Raw genomic sequence first — 23,812 nt, 5'->3', positions numbered from 1 at the left:
ATGTTTATATCTGCAGAGTGCCATGGATTCAGCCCAAGTAACTTCTGGCATCTAGCTGTGGTGCCCAGGAAGCATTAGCTGCTGTGCAGTTTCCATACAGTTACTCGGGAACACCGTTTACCTCCACAGACTGTTATAACCCAGCTAGGATTTGACTTGTCTTTTGGAGGTGTCTCTGCCCATCCCTTCTCAATGGAGTGTGGGGTGATTCCACCTCTAATATAGGCGTTTCATTTGTCTAGGGTATATCTGGAGCAAACTGTTCTTACAGCGAACACATTTGTTTTCCTGAATTATCAGTCTCCTGGAAAGAATGCATTCTTCTAGAATTATGTTCATGTGTTTATGTATTCCAAGTTCATGTATTCTGAGTATCTTTCTATCCTAAAGCAATTGTTTGATGGGCAAAGTTAATTATTAAAGGCAGTAAAAAGGTAGTTAAAGTGGGGAACTTCAAGGAATTAGTGATGTTTTAAAAGCAAGCTATTATTTGGTGTAAGCTGATCTCTTTATTATTGAAGAGACAAGACTGTATGGTCCATAGAGGGAAGTACAACCCTATAATTTCATGCAGGAGTTCTTTTGAAATTCAAATGTCAATGTTTAAGTCCCAGAAACCTTTGTTAATTCCAACATTTTTATGTAACGGACCTGAGCTATAAAACTATGGTTATAAAATGATAACAGCTATTGGCTTTTAAAGAAGGGGATTATGGTTTTACGGCGTGTTCAGATTAATTAACATATATATCACTTTTTATATGGCTGTGTTATAATTTTTAAAGAATCATAGATATGCCAATTTCATTTTTGTCTTATTTTTAAATGAAGAAGGAATTTCTTGTGGTCTGTATGATGTCTGGAGGAATGTCAGTGACAATGGGGCATGTGTGGTATCAAGAACACAGAGCTAGGTACAGTCATTTTTTCCCCCATGAATGAAAATATCTTTTGTTCTGAAAGGTCATATTTTTCTTTAATTTGAGACATAAATATTTGAGACAGCAAATAGTCCTGCCGTCAGGTACAAATGTCTTTCCCTTGCTGGATTTACTGCTATTAATTTTTTTCATTACAGATCACATACAAAGCAAGCTAATTAGCTTGTTGAGGGAAGAAGAAGTAGGAAAGAAAAAAGAGAAGTGCAAGTTTTCCCCTAAAGGAAACACATGAAAGCAAGGTGGCAGGAGGAATGAAAGAAACTGGGAAAACTCTGTAGGTGACACATGCTATTGTGCAGTTGGTAGTATGGAACAGTTCAGAGGAAGCCTGTGTATTAATATGGTATTGAACTCCACTCTTTAAATATTAAAGTCCTGTTTGCAGATAATTGAACTTACTGTTTCTGAAGAGGTCGGTGTATTTATGGGGCCTTATTTATAGGTAGTAGGCTTAGATGTGTTCTGTCAGGAACAGCCACAGATACCTATTTTCAATATATCTGGAGCTCAGGAATCCATCAGTCATCAAGAAAAAAATATTCTAATCAACATTTTTTTCTGATAACACAGTACAAGAAATGTCAAAAAGCTAGATCCTCAGCTGTTTGGAACTGACAGGGTTCCTCTGAGATTTCTTTTACTGTTACGTATTGACTGAAGTTTCTAGCATTATTAGCCACGAAAAAAATTACTTAGCTGTCTCTGGTCCTGTGAAGGGCTTGTATTCTTGCTATATACAAGATCCAGGCTTGCAAACCCGTATTCACTCTGGTAACGTCTGCATGCTTGTGATGGGTAGCCCATTTTACAATTTCATGCTGAATTTCAAGCACAGCTTCTCTTGTGTTAATCCTGTCAACACAATGCTAACAGCAGGTCTGCTGTTCCTGCGTGTAGCGCTGTATAAAGCACAAACCAAATCAATGCTGCTTCTTTTGGGAAGTGGGAGAAAAAGTCTCCACATAGTGTTTTTAAGTGCTCTGCTTTTTCTAATTATTTCCAGCAATTAGTCCTGAAGCTTTTTTTTTTTTAAATTTAGTTTATATGAAAGGGATGGTCAGATCTATTTCTTGAATCAAACATTGTTTTCTTCTGTCACCAGCCACATACAGGTATTGAAAAGAACTGTATGCTTGTAGAAGTCATTGAGAGAAAGAAATCTGAGGATCCAAAGCTCATAGCATTGCATTTCAGCCTTTAGGGGAAGGTACATGTCAGTGTAGTGAGAATATATAACAAACTTCTGTCCACCATCACATTATGGACTGTCTGTGGATAGGAGCAGCAGCTGATAACCTTTCCATTGCCAGGTTCTTTTCGGAAGTGATGAACTGAGAGAAGGTAGTCAGTGACAACAGACTGAATAAATGGCAGCTCGAGAAGCTCTCTGAAAAATAAAGTTTGGGTTGCAATAAAGCTGAGCAATGTAGCTGAAAAGTAGAAGTCTTGGTGAAATAGTTTGTTGTCTTACCATGCTCTCATGTATTCGTAATACGTTCACAGTGTCATTAAGAGATGCCCAAGACTTGACTCCTGGTTACTTAATATGTGCATTTTACAACGTGGAGAGTCCAGCACTTGGTATAAATCCCGACAACTTTTGCAAGTGCTAAGTCCAATTTTATGTCAGCTAGAAATTCTTGTATGTCCATTTGGATATAAGCATTGTTGGTAGGTCAACAGAATTGCTCAGTTTAGGAAGAACCTGCAGGTCCTGGCCCATAATTTTTAGGCCTGATAAATCTTTGTAGGTGATTAGAAATCCTGTTTGTATTTTGAATTTTGCTGCAAAGCTTGTGGTAAATAGAGCATGTTTTGACTGTGTGTGTGAACTCAGCTGTAAGGAGGAGGAAGTGGGACCAGCAGCTCCTCCACCTCCTAAGTCCCCAGAGGCACTGTCAGCCAGACACTTTCCTTTGAAGGGTAGTTCTGAGGTGCCTCCTCTTTGTTCTGAGAGGAAGATAGTAAATAAACGTTGATCTATAACTGCAGCAACTTTCAAAATAAATAAATAATCCTTTTTGGCTGAGCAGGCTTGCAGGATGGATTTCTGATCCTTCTGTGTAGGGATAAGTGGGTATTTTATCTCGCAGTAATGAAATACCTCAGCCCTCAAGAAATCATGCTGTATGTCTCAAAACCTTATAGAAAATATTGCAGTTTTGTATTTTAGAACTACTGACATATTGCTAAATGAAGTCAGAGGAATTGAACTGCCAAGACTTTCGTGCACATCCTCTGGTCTGTCTGAACTGGCTGCTATAATTTCTGCCTGTGTGTCTGTAGCCATTTCTGCCCACCTGTGGCCATTTCTGTACCCAGAAGTAAACCCTCATCAACCTCACACAGAAGAGTTATCTCAATGGAGAAGGAAAACAGAGAGATTGTTCTAGATAGGGAAAATCCCACAGGATCAAGGGCAGCCATAATTATAGCTGTTCTGCTGGGTTGGAAGAATGCAGAGGAACAACAGTGGAGGTCAGGCTTTGGTTAAACATAATACTCTTTTGTTTGCAGTAAATGCAGTTAAGCAAACAAAACTTTATTCAGTGGGATGAGAAACATGGTCCAATGTTCACCTTTCCTGTGTTCCAATATAAAGTGCTTCAAGCTTCCTTCAGGTATATGTCATGCAACTTCTTCCAGAGTCTGACAAGAATCATCCTAGTAGCAAATGTCTCAGTGACCCTTTTTCATAGCTGATTATATTGAAATAGTAGCAGAAATATAAGCTACAGAATTAGGTAAGTTACTTTTTTTTTTTCCCCCCTGTTAAGTAACAGAAGGTCCCAACACACAAAGGGGAGATAACTAGATGATCTATTCTTAATTTCCTGTTGAAGTATTTCTGAAGACAGATCATTGAATCCTACTTATAGAGAGAAGACAGATCTGAAGACACATCCTACTCATAGAGAATGAGCTTTCAGGAGTACACTGAACAGCATATTAATAGCTTTCTACCCATGGTCAGCCATACTTGCATCTCCACTCCTACCAGAATGCCTGTGGGGCTAATGAAGAACCCAAACTTTAAGAGCTTGTGTTTTACGGTATTTTCTCTCAACTTCAAGTTGTGTCTATTTATTCTCTTATTTTACCAGGATCAAGGGTATTTTTGGATTGGCATACTAAACGATAGTAAAAGGCTTGACAGGTTACACAAAAAGTGAAATCTTATTAGTGAGGGTCTGCAGGAGTTAATAAAAGATGCAGTACTTTTAAACATTTTTCATCAGTGGTTTGAAATCCAGGGTTCCTACTGATTTCATCTGTGGATGATATGAGAATTAGTGGAATGAATAAAAGCAATTGAAGATCCATATAGGATGATTTAGCAAGGTAGGCACAGCCAAATACAATTAATTTTGATATTGCTGACTTCAGAATGAAAGGCATGTAGGCCATGCGTCCTGCACCTCAACATCAGCTTGCTGTGTAACCTGTGATGAGGACCTGTAATGCATTTCTTGGATATATAAGCAGAGGAGCATCTTGTAGGACCATGGGAATGATCCCCCCAGCCCTGCCCCCCATTCAGCTTTGGTGAGGGTGATGCTGGGGTACTGTGTATAGTTCTGGAGTCCGTAAGTCAACATTCATTTTGTGAAGGGGAGAAGGGGCAGCAAAGAGCACAGTAATGATCAGAATAGATGATCTAATGATTTCTTTTTCTCCTCCGTCTTGTAAGAATCAACTGAAAAAGCACAGTCATTTTACAGCAAATAGGGTTGTATTATAATCCAGAAAAATATATCCTGAGTCTCTACCCTGATTTTCTGCAATCCTCTTTTTGGCTGTGAGAGAGTGGTGGGACACTTGTAGCCTATCTGTTCTCTATGCCCTTGCCTAAGGTTAGGAAAAAGAAGTGCAAGGCGTGTTGCCTTGCTGCCGCTGCTACGCAAGGCCTCGGGGCACTTAGCATATGTTCACCTGTGCTGCTCTCCTTTCTATCAGTTACTATAGGGGTAAGTAGTTAATTTGAGAATTACTGCTTCTGTATTAAAAAAAACCCCCGAACTGTTCAAACTGCCTGAAAAGGATGCCACTGTTTAAATCATTGTCAGCATAATGTATGTTAATGCATTCATCCAAATATGCTACTTTCTGTTTGAGAAGCAAAAAAATCAGTTGTTTTAACTATTTCATAAATTAACAAGATATAATACCTTTAGTACCACCTCTGTGTGTAAGGCTGCAGAGAGAGGTCCCATTTTCAGATAATTAAATAATTAAGAATAAAACAATTGTGTAATTATTTTTTTTATTTGCAACTTGAAAATCTGCTGGAAAATAATAGTTCACCTTAACCCTATTATGTTGAAATGAACTTGTCTTCAGAGATCAATACCGATCTCATTTCCTTCCCTCTGAACCCATACAAAACATACAGAAGTGGCTTCGTGTGAATTGTGGCTTGTGAAAACTTAAACATTTCTTACCCAATAATGACCATGGACATCTTGCTGTAAGAGCTGGAAAAAATGAGCTGTTGTTTTTTTACTGACTGAGTAGAAATCTAATTAAAATTAAAAAAAAAAAAAAAAAAAAGGCAGCATTTACCAGCTCTTTAGCTTAAAAACTCTATTCAGACTTTCTTTGAGATGAGTTTCCAATTTTCTATAGGTTGAGAGAAAATATATTTCAGTTACAGTTATTGTGTGCTTTTACAGTAAAGATGTATCAGGGAACTGCCCAAACTTGGACTCCATGAACAGAAGTGAACTATGACTCCCTGTGTGCACATGTTCCTTTCATTGCCTCTTTTGCCTAGGGTCAGTCATGAAGGGTTTAATGCAATTTTTGTTTCATTTTCCAGCTGAAATAAAGATCTGTTTTAAATACTACCATGGTGTTAGTGGAGCCCTCCGAGCTACTACTCCGTGTATCACTGTGAAAAACCCTGCTGTGACAGTAAGTTTAGCCTATTTGTTCATTGTATTTTTGTAAGATGATAATAGTAACTGTCAGACAAACCTGTTGATATAAGTCTCCTAGTTTTACCATTAACTGTAAGTTTTGCAAAAAACTGTATTGCCTGACAAAAACAATTAAAATTGGGAAATGCTTTTCTTGGTTTTGTATTTTTCATGGTAAAATGGCAGTAAAAATCACTGAGGTTAGCTGAAATCTTTTATGCTAAGAACTTGATTTTGCTTGCTTTCAATTTTGCAGCTTACAGTTTGCTGTAATTTAACACCATAGTAGAAATTTTTCACACTGGTTATCTAACTCAAACTTAATCCTTACTAAAAGTCTCAATTTATTCTTATTGTTTGTTAATATTAAAAATGAAATTGTTGCTGAGATTGCAGTTATTAGTATAAAAATGAGACTGGGCAAAACTCTGCTCTTGCAAAAATTACTGGGTTTTTTTGAGTGTTTGTATAGCATTGAAATTTAGATAATTCTCTGACTACTGAGAATTATTGCTGCCTTACTATGCTTTCATTATAAGACTTATTCTTTTGAAGTACTGAAAGTTTTAGAGGAGGTTTTTAGTTGTTTAAATACGTATTGGAAGAAGAGCCTTCCAAACTTGTATCTAGGTGCTTTTGATGGAAGTAATTTATCTAATAGGCTAGCTCTTCAGTTGGCATGAAACTTCACTGTGCATTTGATTCGTTGATATTAGCTGACAAATATTTAAGATCACATCTGTCAGGATGTTGTCTTGACAACTGCAGTGTTGAAGATACTGTAGAGCACAAGTTATTCAGACTGAATAGCTTTTATTCTGATCCTGCACTTTTTCAGCATTGTATATTATATACAAGTGCATGTTATGGCTATATGATATTGTATGTGCTATACTAGACTTTATATCTCATTATACCAAATGTTTTTTTCTTTTTCTTAGAATTACAGACCTAGGTGATAGCATCATTTAATTGTCAGATCTTACTATGAATAATATCGTTTCGCAGCAGGCATATGAACTCTTGATATTTTACAGAAGAAAATGTGCTACAGTTAATGAGCTTCACAGCCACTGTCTTTAATATCAATTTATAAACTACGGACTGTATGGTAGCCTGACTTTGAACAAAGAAAATAATGCATCTCAAAGGAACCCTTAAAATGGGCTGTGTGCTGCACTATAGTGTTACTGAGAAACAGAACGATTATACTGGATGGAGAAACCATTTGAACTTGTATGTTTTCTTGACCTTGTCATACTAACCACCAATATTTTTGGGAATCATTGCACAAAAGGACGTCTGAATTTCTGTCTTTGAGTATGCATTTATTTACTTGGGAGCTACCTGAAGACCTGTCTTTCAGAGGCAGTGGTCAATCTTGAGGGGTTAACCAGCTGTCACTATTTAAATTCCTTTCCTTGGAAAGGTAGCGCAGGGTCCTGGGTATTCTACAGAATTTACACTCCTGCTAGAAGGTGTAATTTTATGTAAATGTTTTTGTTTGCACTAACAGTACAGAATTCCAGTAATAGTGAGCTGTTTCCCTGATGAGAATGTCATATGACAGCTCAGATGAGATTTCCTAAAAATACCATATTGGGTTAGTTATACATAAGTGTACCTATTATTATATGCTAATACCTCACACCATGTTCATGTTTTCGGCCTTGAGCTTAAGCACGGTGTAGTAGACAATAGTTTGTTCTCTTGGCACTGGTTGTGTCTGTTGCTACAGAAATGCTGTTCATGGAAGTGGTAAGAGAGTCACGACATTCCCACTTTCTTTTTGGAGCTGCAATAAGTCACCTGATTACTTGGATCATTCTGTGTTTTCGCATTACATGGTTTGGTGGGAGATATGTTTCTGGTTTTCCTTATGTTGATGGCATATCACAGTGGGCATTTCAGTCCATCTTATTTTTGGATAAGCAACTAACATTCTGTTGTGTTCATTTGAACTAGTGGAAATACAAGGGCTGATCTAGCATTGAGAAACACTGCGTTACACCAGATGAGATAGCCTTTGTAGTGCAAAAATCTAAGCATGTATGCTGGGATGAAATTTTGTACTTGGCACAGAAAAATTGAAATTGCTGTTCAGATCATAATGGAACAGGAAAAGGGTATAGAGCAAAACCATGGAAGTGCTAGGGAACACTGTTACAATTCATTTTATTATAGCTGAATTGTGGGCAAATTCTATTTTCTATAAAATGAAGTAATGATTAGCAATGTAAACAATATTATTCAAACAGAGTCAGTGATGTAGCAGAAAAATAGGTTTAGAATGAGGAAGGCCTTTTTGTTGATGAATAACATTTTTAACAAGAAAGCAATGCATGTTAGAATAAGCCCAAAAGAGTACGCTGAAATACATAGCGTTTCTCTGGCCCTGCCTGGGCAGTGTCACCATCCCAGGGGGATGCATCCCTTGCTGCTTCCAGCGAATGTGTCTGTAGATGAGGGGACTCTGATCCAGCTGGAATTAACCCATTGCTTTTGATGCTCTTGTAATTTTACTACCAGCTGTCACCACTTATACGTCCGTGTAAAGTCACTGGCGTAATGATGTCATGCTGGGTGGGAAAGTGATAGAGTTTCGAGCACTCTGGTGAGAAGTGTCTTGCCCTGTGAATGGAGGTGCATCCTGAAGCCAGCAGTGAGGGAAGGGAATGGGGCTGGCTGGTGAGCGGCGGCGCTTGCTGGCACGGTGTGTTCCCTCACAAGACCGCTGAGGCCCATGGGGATGTCAGGCATCAACGTCATTGCTGTTTCTTTATCACTTCGTTTAGCTGCTTGTTACGTACAAAGTATTAGAGTTTTGCAACAGGAGAAATTTTGTGTGTTTGCTAATTCTGATGAAATTCCAGTGTACTTGCTGATCATCGTGGGAAGTATTTGAAAGCTAATGATATTAAATAGCTTAAAGCAATATAAAAAGGAATGATTACGTTTTTGGTTAATGCGAAGTGGGTTCCTCCTGGCTGCCACAGCTCCAGAAATCATTTATCAATCCGGTAACTTCTAGTTCAGCCTTCAAATAACTGTTCAGCTGCTCAAAACTGCTTTACATACTTCATCTACACACACAGGTGTGCGAGTTTTTATTTAGCTTTTTTTTTTATTGTTCAATAGATCAGATGACTTCCTGTTCTATCACTAGTATTAATCCCCAGTGCCATGCTTGGCTGAAGCTTTTTCATCAGTCTGTGTCACCTCTTCCGCCTGGGAGCGAGTGCAGTGCCTACCTGGAGAAGCTCCATTGATGTCTTCATGATAGATTATTCAGCTGGATGCACGTCTCTGTCTTGAAAGACAAATTCTTCTGCTAGTTGAAAGAGCTAGATATTAATAAGACATTAATACATGAGAAACTTTTTACTTTGAAGTAGTACTTTACCTAACAAGAGATTTCAGTGGAAACCAAACCTGAAAATCTGTGAAGCATAAGCTTTTAGACCACATTCATATTTAGATATCTGATGCATTTTTCTGTTTAAAAGGAGCTTTTGTTCATAGATCTGAAGGCTTTTGTTAGTCTCTCTTTGATCTCTTTGCTTTTTTTGTTGCACAGTAAATTATCTATTTCTGGAAAGTGACAAAAGTTACACATGCTGTCACTGGCCAGCTTGGTGCTTTGGTATGTATTACTAATCCATACTGTTGATTTCATTTTACAAAAGGGAAACCTGTAAGAAAATACAGTCTCCTTTTCTCCAATTAATAGTGTCTGCACGTGTGTTAGCCTATATATGTTCTGTTTGGAAGATTCCAAGGACTGGTGTATTAGCACTGCGTGGCATAAATGATAGATATTTTCCTAGAAACAAACGCTATAGCTTTGCCTGTCTGTGGTAATAGGCAGTAGTTGGTCAGATTCTTCCCCTGCATACTACCTTAGAATTGCATTATCATCCTCAAGCATGTACAAAGCAGATGAAAACTTCTGTGGTATATTTCTTTTTTTTTCCCTTCTCTTCAGATGGGAGTAGAAGGCACGGATGAAGGTGCTTCTGGAGCCCAGCACTCTCGGAAGTTAGTCAGCTTTACTCTATCAGGTAAAAACCAATACCACTCTGTGTTTCACAAATTATTGTTATAAAAAAAAATTGCTGTTTTAAATAATTTCAAAGATAGAACACTTTTCTTCATTAGCCTCTGTAGGAGCACACTCTAGTGGCTTGAAAGATGTCATTTCTTTAGAACTTCTGTTTGTTGAAAACAAGCCAGAATCATGCATCTCCAGGAGTGAAAGAAGTGGATTTGATGGATCCCAGCATGAAAAATTTGGAGAGATTCCCAGTTTGCACAAGGGACAGTTCCTCTCAGATTGAAGAGTGGAAAACTTAGCCTCTAAATAAAATACAAGCTGGTTCCATCACTTTGCAGTAGTAAAAAAAGCAATGGCTGCAAATGGTGGTTTTAGAAAGGAAAAAAAATCTTTACTTGTAAGAGAGCTAAGCTGTCACTACAGCAAAATAGCTGTAGGGGTACAGCCTACCAGCTTCACTTGTTCTGATTAGCACTTTATTCCATGGGAAGTCTTGTGTGAGACTAAAGCATATTCAGCTTGAACAATGACAGAAAAAATTTGCTTCTGAATCTTGAAGAGACAATGAAAACATTTAGAGATTGTACGGGTAGAGCAGAAAAAAACCCCGCTTTTTGAAATGGTCTTGCAGCAGTTATCTGGGATAGAGCTGATAAGAGTACTATAAAAATAATTGTTTTGTGAATTCTGAAAAACCTGGTGTGTTTAATAGCAGGTTGTGAGTCAGCCTGAGGAGTCACCTAAATTAATTTTGAAAGGTGTATTGACTGATAGGTCTGTAAGGTATTTCCCAGAACATTTTTTGTTTGCTTGTTCGCACATGCAAAGTTGTTGCTTTTGAAGGCAATTACCCATTATTTCCTGGTATTTCTACTGTGTGGCTTAATTTTGAACATTGGGTAGGATTTTTTTTCTTTACTGAATCCACAGGCATGGCATTTCTCTTTAGTGTAGTGAATTTTGCCTGCTTGTATAAACAGCTCATCTAAGTATGTGTGTGCCAGTTGCATTAGAGTCATGAAGACTGCATGCAGCATATTGGAGTACCTAACAGAGAAAGGTGCAAAAATTGTGTGCTTCAGCAAACCTAAACAGAGAAATATTTTACAGTCAAGTTTAAAATCTAATATTATATTAAAAAATACCTCTTTCTTTTTGTTCTTGTTGAAGCTTGCGCTATCATTGAAGTCCTTAGGCATGAGAACATGCACCTGAGGAAATTATTGTTGCAAGTCACAAGGGCTGCAGTACTGAGGTTTCCCTAGGAAGAAAGAAGGATTTTCAGAAAACTTTGCTTCCTTTTATGTGAGACAGGTTATCTTCTTCTAAGTTGGGAGAAAGTGTGCATCATAGTCCAGAGCAACCTTGATAATGGGCATTTAAAGTTATGTTTATCAAAGTCTCAACTTTGGAAAAGTCTGAGTTCACTACATTACCTCCCATGCAGTTTTTTATCTTAGCCCCTTCCCCTTACCCAGAAACAGAGCAAACACTGTGTGATGGTTTTTTTGTGTTTTTTGGTTTTTCTTTTTAAGAGTGGAAATGCCTTACATACTGAGAAAAACATTTCTAAGTTAGTTACAAGTTCATGCTTTTTGTTTTACAAGTGACTGGAGGCTGAAATGTAAATGAGGATGTTGATACCTTTCCTCCCTATATTCTCTTGGGAAAACACTTGACTTCCTGCTTTAACTGTCTTCTGTACACTGGATCCAGTTAACGTATGAGTAATTTTAAGTTGCTTTATTTAGTAGTTTATGGTGAATTGATTTCCTGGGTAATATTTTAGGAATGCGCTACTTTGTGAACTAGCTTTAATTTACTCAATTCCTTTTTCCTTCCTTCTTCTTTTGCTTTATAGATATTAGAGCAGTTGGACTTAAAAAAGGCATGTTCTTCAACCCTGATCCTTATCTAAAGATGTCCATTCAGCCAGGCAAGAAAAGTACATTTCCTACATTTGCTCATCATGGCCAGGAAAGAAGGTCGACTATCATCAGTAACACAACTAATCCTGTTTGGCACAGAGAGGTAACGTATCCCATTTGAGAGCAGTCTGCCAGCTGATGTAGTGTAACAAGCCTGTATTTTCTCTTTATGCATTAGTCCTCACTCTCTGAAGGCTGTGAGCTTATTTTGTAGCTAGTTATTTAAACTGACACAGAAATTGTAGTAATTTTAGGAACCCTGTTGTTGGATAGAAACAGCTATCATCTGCATAATTAAGCTTTGTATTTAAGCTGCACTGCTGTGAGGTTTTTATTTCCTTCTCTGCTAACAAGTTAAACTCACTCAACAGCACTGTAGATTTCTTGAAATTGCAAAAATAAATTAATTAAAATAGATTATATGTTGCGAGAAGACTCTTTAAGAAAAGGTACAATAAGTGAGCATTTATGCTCAGTGATTGCAACAACTGTTCCTTTGGAAATGATAGAATCATAGAATAGAATCATAAAATCATTTAGGTTGGAAAAGACCTTTAAGATCATCAAGTTCAACCATTAATATAACACTGCCAAGTCCACCACTAAACCATGTCCCGAAGCACCACATCTACATGTCTTTTAAATACCCCCAGGGATGGTGACTCAATCACTTCCCTGGGCAGCCTGTTCCAATGCCCAACAACGCTTTCGGTGAAGAAATTTTTCCCGATATCCAGTCTAAACCTCCCCTGGCGCAACTTGAGGCCATTTCCTCTTGTCCTATCACTTGTTACCTGGGAGAAGAGACCAACCCCCACCTCTCTACAACCTCCTTTCAGGTAGTTGTAGAGAGCAATAAGGTCTCCCCTCAGCCTCCTTTTCTCCAGACTAAACAGCCCCAGTTCCCTCAGCCGCTCCTCATCAGTCTTGTGCTCTGGACCCTTTGCCAGCTTTGTTGCCCTTCTCTGGACACGCTCCAGCACCTCAATGTCTCTCTTGTAGTGGGGGGCCCAAAACTGAACACAGTATTTGAGGTGCAGCCTCACCAGTGCCAAATACAGGGGGACAATCACTTCCTTACTCCTGCTGGCCACACTATTTTTGATACAAGTCAGGATGCTGTTGGCCTTCTTGGCCACCTGGGCATGCTGCTGGCTCATATTCAGGTGGCTGTCAACCAACACCCCCAGGTCCTTCTCTGCCAGGCAGCCTCCCAGCCACTATTCCCCAAGCCTGTAGCGTTGCATGGGGTTGCTGTGACCCAAGTGCAGGACCTTGCACTTAGCCTTGTTGAACCTCATACAATTGGCCTCGGCCCATCGATCCAGCCTGTCCAGATCCCTCTGTAGAGCCTTCCTGCCCTCAAGCAGATCAACGCTCCCACACAACTTGGTGTCATCTGCAAACTTACTGAGGGAGCACTTGATCCCTTCGTTGTGTGTAGCATGTGGCAAGCTTTCAGTTTTGTCAGGCAGAGGGGATGCTCTTTGGTGTAGCCTCTGTATGCAGTGCTGTAGGAAGGGAAGCCCAGGGAGGCATTACAGCACCACTCAGCAAGGGGGGAAAAAAGGCAGTTTGGCAGAAGCCACTTTTCCACATTTGTTTGTATTGGGTAAGCTGTGCAGGTCTCAGAGAAGGAACTCAGTCCCAAAGCTGTCTTTGAGTACAGAAGAGCCAGGCTGTGCCTTTGAAGATTAATGTTTCTGTGGGAAACAAGGTGAAAATACTGGCACAAGTCCATAACCCTTTCAGGACCAGTGAGCAGCGTTCTTGATCTGCGCCTGTTTTCTAATGAGCGGATGCCTGTACTGTGTTTGGTGAATGTTAATGTGTTCTTTCGGAAGACTGGAAAATTGAGTGGGCTTTGGAAAATGTTCCCACAAATCATAATCAAAGCAAACAAGCAGTAAAGCAGAACAGAGCAGGGCTAGCATTAGCACTGCTCTGGGGTGCTTGGTTGTGGAAAAGACTGTAGATGTGTGGAAGTCTTAAAATCTTAAAGAAAAATCAGAGTTCTAATCTCTAAATTGATTCTTCATCTTTCTCTCTGTTCATCCATCTATCCAGTAGATAGAAAAACTAGTCTTATTTTTCCCCTTTTTTCTCCTCCAGTTCTCCTTGGTTTTGAAGCCTATTAGAAAAGTGATAATGTTCACCGGTGCACGCATTGTATCAGCTTGCTTTAACTGCTGTATCTTCCCTGTAGCAATGCTCTGATGACAGCAGCTTATGATCCCATTACATATGCTGTCCTAGTGGTGCAGAATTGATCCTGTTTTACATCTGCTCCTTTCTGCAAAATAATTTGCAATTTTATAGCAAACTGAGAGTGACAATTTTTTAAATTCTGTTTATCACAGGAACTCAGCTCCGACAGTTGCCCAGCATGAGAATGTGTTTTTATTCCTGACCCAATTTAATTGCTGTTTTTGAATATATTTAGCCGATGCCTACAGCTGAACTGAAGAGTTGTTCCTTCTTTTGTTCCTTGTTCAATACGTCTTTAGCTATCTAGCCAGATGCGTATTAGGCATTGTACTCAGGTTGCGATTTGCTCAGAGGTCTTAAAGATGGCAGACAGTAAAAGTATAACCAGATGACCTTGGCTTTTCTGAGTAGGTTATACCATACTTTTTTGTTTGTTTGTTTATTTGAAATATCTTAAAATCTAGAGGAAAAATAAAAATCTTTGGTTCCTAAGCTTGCTTTCCTAAGGGGTTTTGTTATCACACTGTGTTTGTGTGTGTGTGTGTGTCTGCCAACATGCCTGCTCATATATTTGCCCTGTACCACTTTTGAATCTCTTGGCCATCTTCAGGCAGACTTGACAGAGCAGCACAGATCTCAAAGATGAAGTATTTATAAACTTGATGTTTATGATCATGTTTATGAAACTTGATAGCAAAAAAATTGATGCTAGGCTGAAGAGAGTAACTGTAGTAGTATTCCCTCGTATGGAAAGGTGGAAAAATTATCTTACCAGACATCAAGAAATCTTTTATAAATTAGCACCATGTTGTTTAAAGGCCCCAAGTGCAGAGAAAGGTTCTGTTGGAGCTTGCTGAGAAGATTTGTGAACTTTGGGGCAAAAATCTATAGAAAATTCTCCTTTAGTACAGTGCTCCTGAAAATGCTGTATACATATTGCCCTTCTGACTTCCTGTCATGCATACAAAAAATTAATGCAAAGCATCGTGTTGGAAGGGAAGTTCACTAAGCACAGCCTAGAGTGAGATGCTTTCCTCCTTCCTCCTGTGTTGACCCGGCTACTCTTCTATAACCTGATAGAGTACAGCAAGGATTCCTTCTCTTTTTCATTTCTACTACCCAAATTGAAGCAAGCACTAGGATACATTGCTTTCTCCTTTCTGATGTAGAAAATGAAAATGCTTTTATCCAGTGCAGTTTCTTACTGAGCAATTATTTTCAAGGAACAGTAAAAGGGTATGGGTTTCCTGAGAGGCTAGTTACATACGCAAAAATACAGTGCTTAATAAATGATGTTGATACTACTTTGCAATATGGAAACTGCTGTCATCAATCATTGCGTTCAGAGTTCACTGCATGCTAGTAGTAATTATGTACATACTTTCTGAATAAAGGTGTATTGATATGGTGTCAAATATGTTCTTTCCTTCCAGAAATATTCTTTTGTTGCACTTCTAACAGATGTCCTGGAAATTGAGGTTAAAGACAAATTTGCCAAGAGTCGTCCGATCATCAAGCGCTTTCTTGGGAAGTTAACCATACCAGTTCAGAGACTATTGGAGAGACATGCAATTGGGTAAATTAATACATTCTTAATGCTAACTTCTGTTGATAAGGGAGACTTGGCATCTAGGATACTGGCGCAGAGCAGCCTTTCTGGCTTACTGGCACAGATGAGCAAATTTTTACTGTGTCTGTAGTAAGAAATTTAGTAGGAATTTTAATAGCCTTATTGCCTGACTGGAAAATGTGAGTGTTTCTAACCCTGTTCTGAATGCATGTACCCATGTTTGTGTATATGTGTGTCTATAATGTGTTTTCAGCTTAATTTCTTTACACAAAAAATGTTACCCTCTGGCTAGCTAGTCAAGAAGCAAAGCATTATCACAATACTACATGATTGTGTGCAAATTTTTTAGAAGAAGCAGATTTTATTGTCTCACTGCTTTTACGGTTCAAGTATTTTTAATTGTGAGTTTAATAATCAGAGACTTAATATCTGTTCAGCTAATTGGCCAGAACTGCAAGGCTGTGACTCCTTATTTTTCAGAGTGCTGATGGTACTACACGATTAAAATTGCCTTTTGCTATGAATAGCGCACTGATGGGACTCAAAATTCACCTGTTGTGCTATTTTAAAAACTTTCTGTTCATTTTTTGATAGCTAACTGTTATGGTATACAGATGCAAGTCACTTAGAAACTTTTAAGATGTTTTATACTTCATGATGGTTATTGGAGGGGACCATAGCGTAGTCAAGTGAATGATCCAACGAGGCCTTCATACAACCATACGCACTGAGAAGAGCCTGAGACTTGGTCATTAGGCACTGTGATACATTGCAGGTGTGAAGCAAATGGCAGGAGGTCTGCAAGAGATGCAGTAGTGTGTGCAAAAATATGATTTTACATTTAAGACAGAGCAGTAATTGTGGAGTATATTATTTTGTTAACATCTTTTTACATATATATGCTATATTTGACAAATTAGAAAACATAATTCTTTGAAAGACAGTGGGAGGAACTAAATTATTCAAGTGTGTTTTGTATAGGACCTAACTCGAAGTCTGCTAAAGTTAATGTGTCTCCATTAACTTTAAAAGGCCACTGGATGAGGCCCATGAGGAATGAGGGTGAAATAAAATGCGTATATTCTTCCCTGAAAGTTTAAGGGCATGGCAGTATCATCACACTTTTGCACAGAAAGCAGGATATAAACGACTGGCCTCCTTTTTCACAGATATTCCCATCAAAGTAACAAGTTGCATAAATGGAGAAAATCAAATTCAATTTGAAAACAGTTTTCAGCTTTAAGTTTCCAAAGTGGTGGTTACACTGGTAAGTAAAGTAAGAATAAAATTGTAAGAGTAGCTTAAAATTTTGATGTCTTCTGATACAGAATTTATTTAAAAAAAAAAAAAGCCTGCCCATTTGTTTTGTAGTGGTATCCAAGAGCAGTTCAGGTATATATACAATCTAACTTTTCTAAGAAATGCTTCATCTTTGAGTTTCAACAAATTGTGATAAGTTGAGCAAGCAGCTTTTTCTAATAAATTTGCACACTGGTAGAGACTCAAAAATAGCACCACGATACAGACTGGTTTCAAAACCTAGTTCAGGGTGTTCATTTCCATGCTAAACCCTGAAACGTTTTTCTGCTCCAGGATTCCTAGTGCTGTGAGGTCTGTAAATTACCTCTTTGCTGTGTTCATCAGTTCTCGTTTGTGGTTTGTTTTTTTTGTTTTTTTTGTTTTTTTTTTTCAAACTGGTATTCTGGAAGACATTTCCTGTTTTCTTCTCCATACTTCAGTTCTGTATACTTGATATATTAAATCATTTTAGGAAAGGAAGGGTTGTATTCAGTTTGGTTTTGCCATACTGCTGTTAGAACTGACATTAAATCAGTTTTGCAGATATTTTTGCCTCTTCATCTGTAATTTATTTGTCCATTTATAGTTTTTGCATGCCAATGAGTTGTCAGAGTTTATCAGACATTGTAAAGACAGACAACATTTCACCAGAAGTTTTGCAAAGGAAAGGAGTGGTTAATATAGACGTGAAGTAGAAGTGTACCAAACGTACAATCAACTGCTAATTCTCTTTTATTTTGTTTTTGGTCAAGCAAGTAAAACATCTTAACTTTCTTCTTTTTAATTTTGGTGATGTCAAGGACAATTGAAATCCTCTACTGGGCTAACACATGAACTTGAAAAATTACATGAACAAAGTCCAAGGACTTACAGTACACCATATGCTTAACTTGCCCTTCCCTGTGTTAATGATCAGTATTAACGAATGAAAAGGTGAAGTCCAGAACCAGCCATTTTTAGACAGACTGCACTAAAATTCTGCCCCACTTTTAGCTGTCGACATAGCTCACAAGTTTGCATAACAAAATGGACAAGTGGCTTTAAATTTAATGGAAAATATGATAAATGAGCATGAGAATCATCTAGTATTGATTCAACTGAATACAGAGCAGACATTATTCATGTCATGGCTTTCTCTAATCTCGAATGGCCTAGAGTAATATAAACCTTATGTAAAAACTGTGGAAATCTCAAATGGCAATCTTCTCAGGACACCCCAAGTCTAGCTGAGAATTGTAATTGGAGTACAGAGCGATGAATCTGTGACGGATCCTGGAGACACTACTATAATAATTTGATGTACTGTGGCCCATAGAGCAACGTGGGGAGGCTGCTTTGCCTTACATTGTCCACTCAGTACTTTTTTTGCTAAAAGTTAATGTTTGGGTGCAAACAAATGACCTTGCATTTGTTTTAGTCTGTCACTCATATTGCAGTAGGAGTGCTCCCAGTAAGGGAGAGGTGTTTATACGAGTGTAAATTTATTTGCATAAATAGCAATGATTTCCTATGGAGGTCTTCAGCAGCCCCCTCCTCTCCCTTTAGCTGTCCCAGCTGTGCTGAGGGGGCTGGGGCTGTGAATTCTGGTTGTGCCTAATAACACTGTATAGCCTAGGATCTGATCCTAAGTCTCCATCTGATACAAGTGCTTAATCAAGTCTGAGTCCCACTGAATTCAATAACCCTTAAGAACGTATTTGAAGTTAAATCCGAGCATTAATAGCTTTTCTAAACAGGAATGCAGAAGTGCTTTATTGAATGAGAACTAAAATGTGAAGAAACTATCTGGGAAATTTGTATATAGTGAAAACCACAAGGGGGCAGAAGGTTTTAAAAAATGAAAGGTTTTGTTAATTATAAAACATATTTTGGGTTGGGAGAAGGAGGAGGTTAGGGGAAAGGGGATCCTTTGCAGTTTGATTTCTTTAGGACTTAAGAATAGATTTCGGGTTGTATAAGAACTGCTGGGGCTCAATCTGTATTTGGAAATGATCAATTGTAGTTGGCTAGGCTGTTTTATCCATTAACTAAAGGTATTTTACACCATTGTTGGTGTTTGTGCTTTTCCATACAAGTCAGCATATGTGGCTGATTTTAAGATTCTAATAGAAATTACATTCTATCGTGCTGACTCTTAGCTGATAAGAGCCTCTGACACAAATTACTGGAAAAATAAAACCAGTTAAAATTGTAAAAAAAACCCAATATCTTTGTTTTTGCAGAGACCAGGTTCTCAGCTATAATCTTGGCAGAAGGCTCCCAGCTGATCATGTAAGTGGATATCTCCAATTCAAAGTGGAAATCACATCTTCTGTTCACGAAGGTGAGAATGTGTCAATGATCTGTATCTCCAGATACTTGTATGGAGAAAGTTTCTATGTATTTCTATTTCTAGGCTTTTCTGTGATAATATGCTTTCTTATTTGTGTACAGTGCCTCTATTATAGATTTTTCTATTGGGATTAAAAGTTGAGATATGTCAGGTACTGCTTTGAAGATGGTAATTCCAAAACACCAACACTTATTGTATTGTTTTCCTGTTTTGTTACATAGATTTTAAATGAATCTGCTTATGAGTGTCATTTACAGAATCACAGAATCATATAGAATCATATAGGTTGGAAAAGACCTTTAAGATCATCGAGTCCAACTGTAAACCTAACACTACCAAGTCCACCACTATACCATGTCCCTAAGAACCTCATCCAAATGTCTTTTAAATACCTCCAGGGATGGCGACTCCACCACTTCCCTGGGCAGCCTGTTCCAATGCTTGATAACCCTTTCAGTGAAGTAAAATTTCCTAATATCCCATCTAAACCTCTCCTGGCACAACTTGAGGCCATCTCCTCTTGTCCTATCACTTGTTACCTGGGAGAAGAGACCGACCCCCACCTCTCTACAACCTCCTTTCAGGGAGTTGTAGAGAGCAATAAGGTCTCCCCTCAGCCTCCTTTTCTCCAGACTAAACAACCCCCGTTCCCTCAGCCACTCCTCATCAGACTTGAGACTCTAGATCCTTCACCAGCTTCGTTGCCCTTCTCTGGACACGCTAATCTATCCCATTTGATGGGATAGATTGGGTAATCAAATTAATTTTTTCTCTTCCCTCTGTAACGTCTTCACTCTGTAACACCTTCGGCTGAGATAAGCAGTTGCAAGTAAGATTCCACCTGTGCTCTCCTCCCCTGCTAGTGTTACATGCAGATCACTCTGTCCTGTCCCCCTTTTACAGGACTCTGTCCTGCTTAGAACCAAGAATATCTGTTACGGTTATGAGAATACATGCTTCCATTAGGCAATTCTTTTATTTCCCTTTTTTCGTGTTCTGAAGGCAATTAGCAGAACATGGCTGGTACATGTTCTGCTAGTGTGACATGTTTATCACATCATATGTATCTAGTTACATGTTTATGATCTTAGATTCTCCTTCATTAGACTTGGTATAATCTCTTTGGTAGTGAGATATTGCTCTATCTTTTAACTTAATACAATCTTCTTGCCTTTTTTTGTAGCCATGTAGTCCTGCATCTCATTATTATTTTTGCTCTGTCAACATTAAAAAAAATGCTTGTCTTCAGTCCTGTTGGTTGCCAGGCACTCTAGTTCACAAACTTCACTGTTAAGTTTTTTGCGGACGTTTACAGACATTTGCATCTGGATTATTCAACTCTGTGCCTGTTTAGTTCCCATGTGGGGAGTTACCATCTTATCTCTCAAATAAGATGGCTTATTTTCATTTCCCTTTTATATGTATTACCATAGCATACCTAATATCTCATGAACTTTACTTAGGTAGATTCCCATTCTTTACAGTGGGAAAGTCCTGTAAATTAACTCAAAATAAGTGTTGTGTATGTGAGTTGATAACTGTACACCATTAATGATTCCTCATGTGATCTCAGATGCTGATTTGCATGCTGCTAAGGGTGTAATGACAACTGGTGTCAGTGACTGGCTTTGTGTAAATCCTACTTTTGGATATGAGAGGTACGCTGTAGAAAACTTGTTCCTTGTTTGCGAGGCTGGTTTTACTGACAGTTTGGCAAGATGCTTGGCAGTGCTCTGTCTTTTGAAAGCAAAATAGGAGTCCTTTAAAGTCATACTTCACACCCCTTAAATTTTTTATATCCTACAAAATAGTATAGACTTATACATAGAAAAATCTGTAATTGCTCTTATAACACTGTAGATGCCTCTATTGTTTTAATTGTATTTTCTTCCCTTAGTTGTCTGATTGAAATAAGCAAACATCTTGAAAGATGTGTATTTTTATATCACTTCTGTGATCTTCTGTGATGCAGACAAAGTAGAATGAGCTGTCTGTTCCTGCATTGCGTTTCACATTCAGTCTTTGTGTCTCTGCAGATGCTTCACCAGAAACAGTTGGCACTTTGCTAGGAGTGAACTCTGTAAATGGAGACTTGGGGAGCCCCTCCGATGATGAGGACATGCCAGCAGGTCATCATGATACATCTACAGTGTGTTCCAATGGTCCGCTCCTTGAGGAATCTTCTGGAGAAGCAATCCGGAGGCACCCTTTAAGGACTAGTACAACTCTGGAAACGGACCAGGATGAGTTGAGCTCCGGTGCTTCAAGATCATCGCCTACTAGAGGTCGCCAGGACTCACTAAATGACTATCTGGATGCAATAGAACACAATAATCATGCCAGACCCGGGACATCTGCCTGTGGTGAGCGTCCACGTGGAGCCTCCCCAAAACTGAGGAGTAGCTTCCCTACTGACACAAGACTTAATGCTATGCTTCACATTGACTCAGATGAAGAGGAGCATGAGCTACATCAAGACCTGGGTTTTCCATCTTCCTTGGAAGACGATGGTGGTTTAGTAATGCTTAATGGTGCTACAAGAAATGTTGAAAGAAATGGTTTAAGTTACTCGTCAGATCAGGTAATGCAAGGGCCTGCAGAGAATGAAAACGTTTCAGCCTCTGAAGCTCCTTTGCCATCAGCTGATGACCAGCAAGAGACTCTCCCAGAGCTTCCATCATCACAGTTAGCAGGAGGTGAAAGCCTGCAAGGTTCTCAAAGTGAAGCACCAGCAGACCAGGCTGGCAGTGAGTCGTGTGCCACTCGGGAGGCAGAGCAGCCTCCTAGCAGTGCGGACGCAGGAGCTGCTGATGCCACTGCTGGGAGCAGAAGGGGCGTTAGTGAAACTGAATCCATTGATCAAGGGTCTGAACCTTCACAGATGTCATCAGAAACCGAGCAGAGTGATCCTGCTCGCACGGAAAGCGTCAGTGAGGCTAGTACTCGGCCAGAAGGGGAGAGTGATGTGGAAGGGGCAGACAGCTCTTGCAACGAAAGCGCGACTGTGCGACGTTCCTCAGTTGAAATGCGGTGTTCTTCTTTTGAAAGTGCCAGGTTTCCTGAGACTCCAGCCTTTTCTTCTCAGGAGGAGGAAGAGGGAGCTTGTGCCACCGATGCGGCTAGAATTGAGCCAGGTGCTGAAACACAGGACTCTGCAAGTACTTCTGGTTCTCTGCCTGCGGTACAGTTACCTCAGGAGGAAGTACAGGAGGCTGAGGCAGGTGAATTACAAGACCAAGAGGAAGCAGCAGAAGTCTGGCAAAGAAGAAGAAGCCTGCAGGCAGCAGCTGCCAATAGCCAGTCTCAGGATGAAGAAACTGAAGGAGCCCAAGCAGCTTGTGAGGGTGCCACAGCACAGGTTGAAGGAGCTACTGGAGGTAATAACTGCAGGAAGCACTTTCTGAAGTGACCTTCTGCAGCCAGTAAAAATTATGTAAAGAATTAACATCTGAAAATAAAGATCTTAATTTCTCAATTTCATTATCTTTCAAGATTTTTTTTGTTTTGTTTTGTTCCTTTGAGATTTATTCCCTTCTTCAAGAGACTCTTGGGGGTTTTGATTTAACAAAAAATCAAAACTGAAATATCCAAGACATGTTTATTTTGAAACAGGATATATTTTAATTCTTGAGAGAGTAATGAGAAGGAGGATGAAGAGGAGGAAAGAATTCCATAATATTACCCTGCTTGCTAATCAAAACGGTAACGGGGGGAAATAATCCCCAAACTATGAAATGCAAACTAGAATGTATATTTGGGTCTTTTCTTTGGCGTGTTTATAGGGGGAAGAAAATATACACATATATTAGCATTAAAACATAAAGGTAATCAAAAGAAAGGGGAAAAAAAAAATGGTTTTTAGTCACACTTCAGGCTGTTTATCTTCACTTTCCCAGTCCCTTATCTGTGTAGACACATCCTAGCACAGCTGGAACCATGGGAGGAGAGGAATGTGTTACTCAAGTTAATACTGTGAAACTCTTGCCAATTGTAAAATTATTTTAACAGTTGAGAATTTTGTGTCTCACTAAAATCACTGAAAGTAGAAATGTGTCCCTAACGGATTGTTTCCAAGCACATTTCACAATGGATTATCCATTGTAAAATTTCTTCAGGGATTGAAATGGATCTAATCAAGTGGATGCATTCAGATTGGATTTCTGAATGTGTCTTTTTCATAACATTCCAAAAGTTTTAGGATCTATTAATTTCTTCTCTTTGTAAACAGCTCTTTGATTTGGAAAGCATAATTTTGGTATTTGTTTCAAATACTGTCAATATGTGCTTTTACATAATTTTCTAGACATTTGGGACTCTTATTATTAGGTGTCAGGTAGCACTGTGTTTTGCAGATCAGTGTGGCTGCAGCAAGGAAGTCAATGGACAGTTTCAGCTCCCACTCTTACAGCAGGTTTCTGTGGTGGCCAGGTGGAGCTTTGTCCTTGTCCCTTGCTGGGCTATGGCTCTGGCACATGCTGTTGTTTCTGTGCCCTGGATTCTGCTGGTCACAGGTGGATGCGGCACGTCCCAAGAGGTGACATTTTCAGGACCAGGACTGTAG

At 39.0% G+C, this 23,812-nt stretch overlaps 1 protein-coding gene across 4 annotated transcripts in view; it reads left to right on the top strand.

The window, feature by feature from the left end:
- HECW2 (HECT, C2 and WW domain containing E3 ubiquitin protein ligase 2) overlaps nt 1-23,812 on the top strand; it is a 180,468-nt gene that overhangs the window by 99,595 nt on the left and 57,061 nt on the right. For 3 of the 4 annotated variants that reach the window (XM_075512476.1, XM_075512477.1, XM_075512478.1), the window contains 6 exons: nt 5,761-5,855; nt 9,846-9,921; nt 11,776-11,945; nt 15,484-15,626; nt 19,142-19,242; nt 21,288-22,628. In XM_075512476.1, the coding sequence (XP_075368591.1) occupies nt 5,761-5,855; nt 9,846-9,921; nt 11,776-11,945; nt 15,484-15,626; nt 19,142-19,242; nt 21,288-22,628 (1,926 nt within the window). Of the gene's footprint in view, nt 1-1,176; nt 1,216-5,760; nt 5,856-9,845; nt 9,922-11,775; nt 11,946-15,483; nt 15,627-19,141; nt 19,243-21,287; nt 22,629-23,812 lie in introns of those variants that run through there. The other variant, XM_075512479.1, reaches the window with a different exon arrangement.

This window comes from Mycteria americana, chromosome 9 (genome assembly GCF_035582795.1).
Source record: "Mycteria americana isolate JAX WOST 10 ecotype Jacksonville Zoo and Gardens chromosome 9, USCA_MyAme_1.0, whole genome shotgun sequence".
Classification (NCBI taxonomy): Eukaryota; Metazoa; Chordata; class Aves; order Ciconiiformes; family Ciconiidae; genus Mycteria; species Mycteria americana.
The sequence above is the reverse complement of the archived record's forward strand: the minus strand, read 5'-3'. Positions and strand labels throughout refer to the sequence as shown.